Here is a 12561-nt window from a genome sequence, read left to right as displayed (position 1 = left end):
TCGTGGTACTAGGTGTATTACTGATTGATACTGAACGTGGTTTAGTACTACTCAGTATTTTTTTCAGGTCAGTTTTGGCTTGTGGTGTAGAATAATATTCTACACTTGTTGTAGAATAGCGCTGCCTTGTGTGTGGGGTGTGTGTGTGTGTGTGTGTGTGTGTGTGTATATATATATATATATATATATATATATATATATATAGATAGATAGATAGATAGAGAGAGAGAGAGATAGAGAGAGCTTGTTCATTCATTGCCAAAATCATTCAAATCAAAGCCCAGACTTGAGATATTCGCATACGTGATAATACCAACGTACTGTGACTGTACAATGGGCAGGCGGCAGCTATACCTAAGCTTTTCCTCCTTATACACACACAGTACTCTGCAAACTCATCCACACCATGGATGATAACCAACCATCCATGCTCTGCTACAAACCAACTCTAGTAGTTGCAGGCTTCGCAGTTTGTTATACTGTGCGGACAGCCACCTTTATTCTATAGAATTCACAAGCTCTGGAGCTCCCTGTTCCTGAAAAAAGAAACTAAAATAAAATGCCAGATTTTATATTGTCGGAACTGTCACTTTTCAGGCTGCACACAGTATATCTTGCATGCGCTTGACCACCTTTTGATTTTATATCAACATAGGTGAGCTCTTTAGCACCATATGTGACAGACACTTCATTGTAGTTACTTTGATGTCATATGTCCCCACTAAAATGCAGTCTATGTATCATACATTTTAGGAACAACAAATAAACAGGTAACTCTATTTGTACTTGGCCAGCATATTTACTGGATTGACTACAAAGCAACAGCTAAACATCATTGGTATAAGGTTGTGCATTTTTTTTTCCATACCCAGCTGCAAACAGAGACCAGAGTTGTCGCAACAAAATGTGTGGGCCAAATCCTAGTTATTATTAGCTTTGTTCATACTTTTTTTAGGGGTGTTCATACTAATTTGAAAGTCAGCAGTACAAAAAAGTTTCACTCATTTATCTATGCTGCAGAGTGTAGACTCGTACCTTTGTTTATGCACTTTATGCTTCTGGAAGTGTGATCACCCGAGATTTTGAGTCATATTCCAGCTCAGTACTGCAACTGGAAATAGAACATTGCAACGATGCTTCTTAGAAATAAGCACATCAAGAGTGTAGACACGAATCTATGATAAAGGGACATACTTTGCACATTTCACTTTGTTTGTTGTACCACCACTAGAGACTGACAGTATAGTCCCAAAGAAGGAAAGGTTCTCAGTACCACAATTTGGACATGGCCCCTAGATCCCGAGAAAAATAAAATCATCAGTTTCCTTTCTACTCCAATATATATACTCTGACATAAAGAATAATGGATAGTGCGACGGACAAATACCTTGAGGATTAGAAAGTCCTGGACTATAGCCTTAGTCAATAACTGTGCTAAGAACAATATTAGGGGCAAAGCAGCAAACCATGTGAAAATGAATCCGAAAGGCTCTGGCAGCTGCATTATTCAAGAAGAATGCAGAGTTAACAGAAGAAGGATGTGGACCTTGACCAATGACTTAAGCATGGATAATTTTTTTATCCTCGAACCGGCAGAGAGCAAAGAATGCGTATTAATAAGCAAATTGTGGCCATTCTTCAAAACTATAATTTCATACGTACAGCTTTATTATATAAAAAAATATAAATACCAAGAAATATTTATTCTTTCAACATTTCTTGGACTAAGTAGTGGAGCTTTAGAGTGGGGGTGTGTCAGAGGGGCAATGGTCAGGATGTATCGCATATTTGGTCATAGCTTAGTAAGGAATTGGATAAGAAATAAGGTACTTGAATCAGGTGGACACTGACCTGGAACACATTGATCTCAAAACCAGTCAATTCATCAATGAAAAAGAACCTAAATGTAAGGAAAGTAATGTTAGATATTCATCAAGAGGGTGAACAAACACAACAAATTAGAGCCTACTAGCTTAAGTAAGTAAAAGAATAACTGGAACAGTCATAGATATATAATAAAATAAGATTTAAGTATAAGGATGAAAGATCCAAGAATGAGGATGAACTCACAGTCCCAGAGCTACAGTGGTGGCTGGAACATTTAGCAGGAACATCTTTAGGTAGTCAACATTCAAGTCACTGTACACCTGTACCATATAGGATGCATATCAGAATACTTACTTGCACAGAGTAAAAGGTAATCAACCATTGGAATACATAACTCCAATTCTAATAGATTTTAAAACAATTATTTACCTTATGACTCCTTAGACTGCACCTGGGACCCTCCATCACAATGACACTGCCGTCTGTCTAACGAAGGTGATCGAACAGCATAGCAGAGAACTTGATCAGAGAACATGGACATGAAGTGTGTGTGTGTGTGTCCTTGCAAGTACACAGGAAGGAAGGAGAGGCCAAACCTTTAATTTGAGTTTCAGTTCGTCGAATTCAGCATCAGACATGATGGGGCTGCCAGCGGCATAGGCCACGGAAGCTTCCAAAAGCTTTTGCTCATCTTCGCCTGGAAACAGCACACAGGAAAGTAGTAATTTGTATCGACGCCACACCTATTTTTTGCGCAAAGACTTGAGCACAGGCTGTTAGTAGTGGAGCAAATAAACATATATGCTTACTTAGCATGACGACGCTGCTCCCCTCCCACATGAGCTCCTCCTTGAGGTTGTCAAACTCCTCGTTGGACATGATGGCCTTCTGGTCAAAGTAAAAGGCCTGGTTCGTTGGAGGGAACGCTCAATGATGAGACGTCAAGCGAAATTATATCAAAGAATTATGTATGTATGTATGTATGTATGTATGTGTAGGGTAAATTAAACCTGACAGGCTTGCAGGAACTCCTGCTCCATCTCTCCGAGCGTCTTCTTCTGCTTCCTGTCGATGTTGCAGTAGGGGAGGATGTTGCTGTCCACCACCTCGTCCTCTTGTTCCTGAACCTGGCCTGTCGAATCAAAGCGACAGCCACAGCAAGCAAACCAGTTATAAATGAGTGTGTATTATTATATATATACTTTGCTAGAGTAGATGGATATATAACCGAACTTGTGCGTGATTAAGTCGAACAGGTGGACTGCACCTGTTGAAGGATACCTTGCTGCTCGGTGGCGCGAAGACAGCGGCGGCGGCGGCGGACGCGCAGCACAGGCAGGGCGCCGCGAGCAGGGCGGGGGCAGGAAGAGAACAAAGAGGCGGTTGTGGTGGCAGCTGGCTTGGAGCGGAAGCGAGGTGGTGCGTTGGAGAGGGATGGGAGGCGAGACGCCGGCGATAGCCACACCTCGGACGCCATGCCAAGGGCGTTGCGATCGAGGCGGTGACTGGCAAGCAAGCGACAGTGATCAGTACTAGGCGAGCGAGCTGGAGGGGAGAGAGAGAGAGAGAGAGAGAGAGAGAGAGACTGTGTGGTGAGAGGTGTGGAGCAGCTGGGATAATAATGGAGTTATGATTGGTGGGAAGGAGCTCCCCCACTCCTGCCTGGGCCTGGGAAGTAGGAATGGGGATGTGTGGAGGAGGAGGGAAGAAGAAGAAAGCAGAGCATCCATCCGTTGTCCATTCCTCCTGCTCCTGCTCCTGCTCCTGCATGCGCGGCTTCGTTAGATTTCTCGACGCTTGTCGTGTGGTGGGAGCTCACTGCTGATCCTATGGATTTTTCCTTCTCTGTAGCTTTGGCCATCCGACGCTGACGTTTACATTTGTGCCACGTGAGCGGCTAGCTGCCAAGATGTAGTGTAGCTGACGTAATATTTCTCTACCTAGTTTTAGTCACGAATGATACGACGGGTTATGTTGGATTTATTATGGGCTAGGCCTATTTATATATTTAATAAATTAATAACTCTATGGCTGGTAACTGTGGGTATTATTATTTGTATCGGATTGGAAGTTAAAAGGACGTTGACCTAACTTAAATGATTGGAATTAATCCGTTTAATTTGAGAAGTTGAGAAACAGACAAAGGCGTGCCACGCGCGCGCGCGCCGCCGCCGCCGGCCGGGCCGGGCTCGGGGCGTGGCGAGGCAGGCAGCATTCCAGAAGATTGATTTCAGTTGCTTGATGGCTTTACTCATCTCGTAACTCTACGCGCACGGAGGAGCGAGAGGGCAGGTGCCTCTGAAGCCCTTGTCGTTCGAGACCTTGCACGGGGATCGGCAATTAGGTTTTTGGGGAGCGTCTACGCGACTGCCCGAAGAGCTGCCGTCACCATACGTCGTCTTCTTCCCGATCGCTGACGGAGGGAACACCTTCTTCTCCTACGGCATGTCGAGGGAAGTTGTTGGAACTTCGGAATTGCGGATGGGAGGGTATGATCGTTTCATCTTCTCTCTGTTTTACGTTCTACATGTTTCAGTAGTTCATCAGTTTGTTTCATATGTTCAGTCATGTCAGTTCATAAGATATCTTATGTCTGTTCCTGCTAGATATATGCTCTACGTATGTGTTTCCCGTTTACAGTCCTGTTGTTTCGTATGTAGCTTTATGCTTGTTGCAGATATGAAATATATATCATTCCATGTGTTTCTCTTTGTTATGTTTCATGATCTTCATATGTTTCACATGATATATGATCTAGCATGTAGTTTTATCATGGATATAATCGATATCATGATTTCAATGATTAATAATTCTTTATATGTCATCATCATGCTGTTAATTTATGAAATTAAAATGACATGGAAATTACCTATTATCCTAACAATCTAAAAACCTAATTTTAGGCATTTTTCTGTCAGAGGTTTTGCTACTGTGTTAAAGCCTGATCCTTTTGATGGTAAAAACTTCTTGATTTGGAGAGCTAAGATAGAATTGTGGCTCACTGCAATGTCATGTTATCATATCTCTGAGGGCAAACCTGCTAACTTGCCTCCTGAGGATGAGGCTAAGTTTAAGGCTGATGACAACCTCTTTCGAGGTGCAGTGATTAGCGCACTTGATCCAAAATTCCAGAAAAGCTATATCATCCTTTCCTACAGGGAAAGAGCTGTGGGATGCACTTGTGGGAAAGTTTGGAGTTACCGATGCTGGTAGCGAGCTATACCTCATGGAGCAGCTGTATGACTACAAGATGGTTGAGAAACCGATCTGTAGTGGAACAGGCTCATGAGATTCAGGCACTAGCTAAGGAACTTGAGCTCTTTCCATGTGTCTTACCTGACAAGTTTGTGGCTGGCGGTATAATCGCCAAGTTACCACCTTCTTGGAAGGACTTTGCTACCTCACTCAAACATAAGAGACAGGAGTTCAATGTTGAAGAGCTCATTGGTACTCTTGATGTTGAGGAGAGAGCGAGAGCAAAAGACAATGGAAAGAGTGTTGAGACCTCTACTGCTAATGTGGTACAGAAGAGAAACTCTGGATTCTGCAAGTATAAAAAGAAGAAAAACCAGAACAAGCAAGAGAACACAACTAAGCCTGTTCAAACAGCACCATTTAAAAAGAAGAACAACAACAAGAGAGATGGAGGCTGCTTTGTTTGTGGCAGTGAACAGCACTGGGCAAGTGAGTGCCCTGAGCGCAAGTTCAAGCAGGAAAAGAAATCAGCAAATGTTGTCACTACTGATACTAGAGAAGGAGCATCTGGGTATGGTAATTCTTTACCATTTGTTCTTTTAGTATGTAATTCACCTGAGTGGTGGATGGATAGTGGTGCAAATATTCATGTGTGTACTGATGTTTCTCTGTTTTCTTCCTACCAGGTCGAGAGGTCTGGCGTCTTGTTGATGGGAAATAGGTCGTGTGCTCATGTTCTTGGTGTTGGTACGGTCATTCTGAAGTTTACTTCGGGAAAGACGGTGCCATTGAAGAGCGTGCAGCATGTGCCCTTCATCAAGAAGAATCTTGTTAGTGCGTCTATGCTATGTCGAGATGGCTACAAAATTGTTCTAGAGTCGAATAAATGTGTTGTGTCGAAACATGGTTCTTTTGTTGGTAAAGGATGTGATTGCGGAGGCTTGTTCCGCTTATCACTGCATGATGTGTGTAATAAAATGGTGAATTATGTTAATATTTCTGATGAGTCGGATTTATGGCATTCACGTTTCTGTCATGCAAGTTTTGGTTGTCTTATGCGGTTAGCAAATCTAAATTTAATTCCTAAATTCAATTTGGTCAAAAAGTCTAAGTGCCATGTATGTGTTGAATCAAAACAACCCCGCAAGCCTCACAAGGCTGCTGAGGCGAGGAATTTAGCACCTCTAGAACTTGTCCATTCTGATTTGTGCGAAATGAATGGAATTTTGACTAAAGGCAGTAAAAGATACTTCCTCACGTTTATAGATGACTCCACCAGGTTTTGCTATGTGTATCTTTTAAAAACAAAAGATGAAGCGTTTAATTATTTTAAGACCTATAAAGCTAAAGTTGAGAACCAACTTGAGAGGAAAATAAAGCAGTTAAGGTCTAATCGAGGTGGAAAATATTTCTCTAATGTTTTCGATGAGTTCTGTGTGGAACATGGTATTGTTCATGAGAGGACACCGCTATTCTCACCACAATCCAATGGGATTGCTGAAAGGAAAAACCGCACTCTAACAGAGTTAGTGAATGCCATGTTGAGTACAGCGGGATTATCCAAGGAATGGTGGGGTGAGGCGATTTTGACAGCATGTCATGTCCTGAACAGAGTTCCAACAAAGAACAAAGAGATCACACCATTTGAGGAATGGGAAAAGAGAAGATTAAATCTCTCGTATTTGCGCACTTGGGGTTGCTTGGCTAAAGTAAATGTGCCAATCAACAAAAAGCGTAAACTTAGGCCCAAAACTATTGATTGTATTTTCCTTGGCTATGCCTTTCACAGCATTGGGTATAGGTTCTTAATTATAAAATCTGAAGTTCCTGATATGTATGTTGATACAATCATAGAATCTAGAGACGCTACATTCTTTGAGAATGAATTCCCAATGAAGAATACACCTAGTGAAACAAGTCATGAGACTATAATTCCCCATGAACATGAACTGTCTATTCCAATAGATCATGCTGAAGAATCTCATGTACACATCCCTGAGGAGGATGACACTATAGTCACTCGAAAGAGCAAGAGACAGAGGGTTGCAAAATTCTTTGGTGATAACTATTTAGTGTACCTTGTGGAAGACAAACCAACCACCATTAGAGAGGCATATTCTTCTCCTGATGCTGACTTGTGGAAGGAAGCAGTAAGGAGTGAGATGGATTCTATTATGTCTAATGGAACTTGGGAGGTCGTTGACCGTCCTTATGGGTGTCAACCTATAGGTTGCAAATGGATTTTCAAGAAAAAGCTTAGGTCTGATGGTACAATTGAGAGGTACAAGGCAAGGCTTGTGGCCAAAGGATATACCCAAAAAGAGGGTGAAGATTTCTTTGACACCTATTCACCTAGTTGCTCGATTGACTACAATTCGCACCTTAATTGCCGTGGCTGCCTCTTATGGTCTTATCATTCATCAGATGGATGTTAAGACAGCTTTCCTAAATGGAGAGTTAGAAGAGGAGATCTATATGGATCAGCCAGAAGGGTTCATTGCGGATGGTCAAGAGAACAAGGTGTGCAGGTTGTTAAAATCATTATATGGCCTAAAACAAACACCTAAGCAATGGCATGAAAGGTTTGATAATACTTTAACATCTAACGATTTCTCTGTGAATGAAGCTGACACGTGTGTGTATTATCGATATGGTGGGGGTGAAGCTGTTATGCTATGCCTATATGTTGATGACATCCTGATCTTTGGATCAAATCTCAATGTGATTAAGGAAGTAAAGAAACTTTTGTCGAGCAATTTTGAAATGAAAGATTTGGGAGAAGTTAATGTTATTTTAAACATCAAGCTTATTAGAGAAGGTGATGGTGGGGTAACTCTGTTACAATCCCACTATGTGGAAAAGGTATTAAGTCACTTTGGTTTTAGTGACTGTGATCCTGCTCCCACGCCTTATGATCCTAGCGTGCTATTAAGGAAAAATCGAAGAATAGCAAGGGATCAACTGACATACTCCCAGATCATTGGCTCACTCATGTACCTTGCGAGTGCGACAAGGCCTGACATCTCATATGCTGTGAGCAAGCTGAGCCGGTTTGTGTCAAACCCGGGAGATGATCACTGGCGTGCTCTTGAGAGAGTGTTACGTTATCTGAAAGGTACTATGACTTATGGTATTCATTATACTAGACATCCAAAAGTGCTGGAAGGCTATTGTGATGCCAACTAGATTTCTGATGCTGATGAGCTTTATGCCATGAGCGGATATGTATTTCTGCTTGGAGGTGGCGCTGTTTCCTGAAAGTCTTGTAAGCAGACTATCTTAACGAAGTCTACAATGGAAGCAGAACTCGCTGCATTGGACACTGCTGGAGCTGAGGTCGAGTGGCTTCATGATTTCCTGTTGGATTTACCGGTAGTTGAAAAACCGATACCGACTATTTCAATGAACTGTGACAACCAGACTGTGATCACAAAGGTCAACAGTTCTAGGAATAACATGAAGTCCACAAGGCATGTTAAAAGAAGATTAAAGACTGTCAGAAAGTTGAAAACCTCCAGAGTTATAACGTTGGACTATGTTCACACGTTGAATAATCCGGCAGATCAATTCACTAAGGGACTGTCACGAAATGTGATAGAAAATGCATCGAGAGAGATGGGTATGAGACCCACGTGAAAGTCTACTGTAGTAGTAACCTGCTCTATGTGATCGGAGATCCCGTGAAGTAGAGTGGTGAAACAAGCTATAAGTAGGTTGAGAGGAAAGTTCCCTACGAACCTATCTCTGATGCATATCTTTCTTTCTATAAGGCAGGATGGTATTTACCTTAATGTATTTCGAGAGTCTTATAAAGATGAGATGTTGTCCTACAGAACATCTTTTGAGAAGTACACCTATATGAGTCAGACTGCTGGTCACAGTTTATGGGACCTGGGTAATTCCTAAACACTCATGAAAGGCATAGAAGTGTGACTTATATGCTTCAAACAGCAGGGATGCTTGTTGCAACCTAGTACCAGTGAAGGATTTGAGTGAATCTCATCTCACACAAAACTATCAATTCAAGGCATAGTCCATTGTTCAGTTGTGACTGAGTGAAACTCTTATTCTAGGTGGATGTTCAACTTAACAGTCTCCATCGAAACACTAGTATATCAAAGAATTATGATTCTGGAACTATACAGTTACAAACCCTAGAGTTTGGTGGGGATTGTTGGATTTATTATGGGCTAGGCCCATTTATATATTTAATAAATCAATAACTCTATGGCTTGTAATTGTGGGTATTATTATTTGTACCGGATTGGAAGTTAAAAGGACGTTGACTCAACTTAAATGATTGGAATTAATCCGTTTAATTTGAGAAGTTGAGAAATGGACAAAGGCGTGCCACACGCGCGCGCGCGTCGCCGCCGCCGCCGGCTAGGCCAGGCTCGAGCTCGGGCTCGGGGCGTGGCGTGGCGAGGCAGGCAGGCGTGCGTGGCGTGTTAACTTTTTAGCACCCACTAACCACGAGAGTTTTCAACAATAAGCCGGCCTGACTCCTGATCTCCCGGGGTCTCTCTGTCTTCCCTGCGCATGCCTCTCCGTTTTCCCTGCGAGTCTTCCAACTCCAGTTAAAGAGAGAACACACGCATTCTAGAAGATTGATTTCAGTTGCTTGATGGCTTTCCTCATCTCGTAACTCTGCGCGCACGGAGGAGCGAGAGGGCAGGTGCCTCCGAAGCCCTTGTCGTTCGAGACCTTGCACGGGGGATCGGCAATTAGGTTTTTGGGGAGCGTCTACGCGACTACCCGAAGAGCTGCCGTCACCATACGTCGTCTTCTTCCCGATCACTGACGGAGGGAACACCTTCTTCTCCTACGGCATGTCGAGGGAAGTTGCTGGAACTTCGGAATTGCGGATGGGAGGGTATGATCGTTTCATCTTCTCTCTGTTTTACGTTCTACATGTTTTAGTAGTTCATCAGTTTGTTTCATATGTTTAGTCATGTCAGTTCATAAGATATCTTATGTCTGTTCCTGCTAGATATATGCTCTACATATGTGTTTCCCGTTTACAGTCCTGTTGTTTCGTATGTAGCTTTATGCTTGTTGCAGATATGAAATATATATCATTCCATGTGTTTCTCTTTGTTATGTTTCATGATCTTCATATGTTTCACATGATATATGATCTAGCATGTAGTTTTATCATGGATATAATTGATATCATGATTTCAATGATTAATAATTCTTTATATGTCATCATCATGCTATTAATTTATGGAATTAAAATGACATGGAAATTGCCTATTATCCTAACAGGTTATTGGATTCTCTGTGCCCCTCGAATATCCAGGTTATAAATTTTCTGGTGGTTCATGTGACTATTTTTATGGTTTTTTTGTTGTTGTTGTTGCTGCTGCTGCTGTTGTTGTTTCGACACATGTAGCGTGGCTTTCTTGGTGGTCTGCGACCTTGTATAATTTCAGTGGCCTCTGATGCTGATTTTTACGTACCCCGCCCCACCCACCCAAACCTCCAAAGGCCCCTAGAATGCCTTGAGAGTCATACCAAACGTGTTGGAACAACCAGAAGGTGTAGGCACAACATTTGAATCATTCGACTCCCGATGCCCTAGTAACCCCCAAAAACACCTGAGAACATATCATTCGTGACCACCAAGGTGCAACGAAACACATTCCTCTAGTGACTTAAACTTCACACATGGACTCTTAACAAAGTGGCCAACCAAGGCATTCGGTTCGGAAACACCATAAATCCATGAACCTATGTCTAGAGGCCTCGAGGGTCTATAACACCAGAGCAATGCATCATCTGGATCTCGAAACTGGCTCAAAAAAACATTCCATGGGTCACTAGACATCTAGGATGAGTGAACGATACATCCAAGCTACCCGGTAGTCGTCAGTACCCAAAATTGTTAGAAATTCATGAGCTATAGCACACGAAATGTGGCAGAAATGTGAAATTGACCCAAGAAGCAACACAAGCCTCAAAAAAGCCTCAAAACTCCTTCAGGTCACAGAGTGATTAGAAATTTGTGTCATACTTGCTTGAGTGACTAGAAGGCATGGAAGTATATCCTTCATATCCTAGGTCTTCCTGATGCCCTGTTATGCCAAAAACACCTATGCCCCGTTTGGACGTAGATATTCGAGCCTAGACATTGGAATTGGAAACATATTTCCTCAATGTTGTTGTTTGGATGCACATGGAATTGAGATTTGGCATTGGAAATCCAATTCCTTGGTATTGAACTATAACTGGAAGGGGCATGTCCCAATACAGAGCTGCACCCCTCCGTATTTAGTGGAATTGGGGCCTCTTCTCCGTGACTAGCCACGCGAGCGCTAGCGCCCTCTTCATCGCATTCGTCAGTCAACCTCCCTCTCCTTCTTCCCCAGGTCCGGCCTCCTCGCCTTCTTCCCCAGGTCCAACCTCCCTCGCCTTCTTCCCTAGGTCCGGCCTCCCTAGCCTTCTTCCTTAGGTCCAACCTCCCTCGCCTTCTTCCCTAGGTCTGGCATGCGTGGGGGAGGGCTCAATCCATGCAGATTAGAGCTTGGTCGCGCGGACATGGCAGAGGGGAGCAGAGACCGGAGGGGGGCTCGGTCTGCGAGGCGCGGGGGACGCGGAAGGGGGCTCGGTCAGCCGACTTGGTCTCATGGCGGGCTCGGTCGCTCAGCCACGGTGGATTGGGATGGGGAGGTGACTGCGGCGCAAGGTCGTGCCACTTCGACTCTGGCAACGCCCCTTCCCCTTCGACTCCGGCAGCGCCCCACTCTCCATCGGCATGCCACGCCGCCCCCATCCCCCGTCCTTCCTCCACCAATGAGGCGCGCCAGCCCCCGTCCTCCTCCACCGGCCACCATCCTCCCTCCGTGGCCACCATCCTCCCTCTGGCGGTGAGTTGTGCCGCTCCCCTCCTCCCTCCGCCGGCGTGCCATGCAGCTCCCACGCCTCGCGCCGCTCCAGTGCCCATTCGGCGAGGCGCGGGCGGCGTGGGGGAGCTCCTCCCGTGACCGACGAGTCGTGGGTGGCGCAAGAAAGCGCCGCCGCTAGTGTGGTCCGGTGTGGAGAGGAGGAGAAGATGGTCAATTCTCAAATGCCATGGTATGAACATCCAAACACGAATCGGTATTCACTAGCTCCTTACGATTCCATCTAGCAATTTCATCTGCATCCAAACAATGGTTTTGGTATTGTAACCCAATACCAATACTACTATGATTTGGTATCGAAGCCAATTCAATGCGAATGCCTCCAATACCGACATCCAAACGGAGCCCTAGAGAACATGTCATTCGCGGTCAGCAAAGGGAAAGAAACAAATGTCACTAGCCACTTGACCTCTGGAGCACTTGAATGCAGCCTCTAGGCTGCCTAACAGTCGACCAGTCTGGGGTCTGTGCATGACACCTTGATCTTCAAGATGCCTAGGGACTCTAGAATAATACTATTGGAGCTATTTGTAGCGAGATTTTTCATATCAATTTCTCCTGATATCTATGATTAATTTGTATGCTATATGCCACTGACCAACCCCAGGAAACTAACATTTTTTGCAAGGTACTT

The 12561-nt window shown here is 43.9% G+C and overlaps 1 protein-coding gene across 2 annotated transcripts; it reads right to left on the bottom strand.

Annotated features, from left to right (window-relative positions):
* Nucleotides 1–232: 232 nt before the first annotated feature.
* LOC136517042 (PGR5-like protein 1B, chloroplastic) lies at nt 233–3512 on the bottom strand. 2 transcript variants are annotated; one of them, XM_066510554.1, is made up of 11 exons: nt 3109–3512; nt 2838–2959; nt 2637–2733; nt 2424–2524; nt 2257–2313; nt 2071–2147; nt 1852–1900; nt 1388–1498; nt 1195–1292; nt 1036–1111; nt 233–549 (listed from the first exon to the last, which is right to left on the bottom strand). In XM_066510554.1, exons 1-10 carry the CDS (start codon nt 3302–3304, stop codon nt 1051–1053), a joined length of 969 nt encoding a protein of 322 aa, XP_066366651.1. In that variant the 5' UTR covers nt 3305–3512; the 3' UTR covers nt 233–549; nt 1036–1050. The 2 variants fall into 2 exon arrangements, with proteins under 2 accessions (XP_066366651.1, XP_066366650.1); XM_066510553.1 differs by having other exon boundaries at nt 233–536; nt 3109–3510.
* Between the last annotated feature and the right edge of the window lie 9049 nt (nt 3513–12561).

The sequence above is a fragment of the Miscanthus floridulus genome, chromosome 17 (genome assembly GCF_019320115.1).
Source record: "Miscanthus floridulus cultivar M001 chromosome 17, ASM1932011v1, whole genome shotgun sequence".
Classification (NCBI taxonomy): Eukaryota; Viridiplantae; Streptophyta; class Magnoliopsida; order Poales; family Poaceae; genus Miscanthus; species Miscanthus floridulus.
Note: the sequence above shows the minus strand (reverse complement) of the source record. Positions and strands in the feature narration are given on the sequence as shown.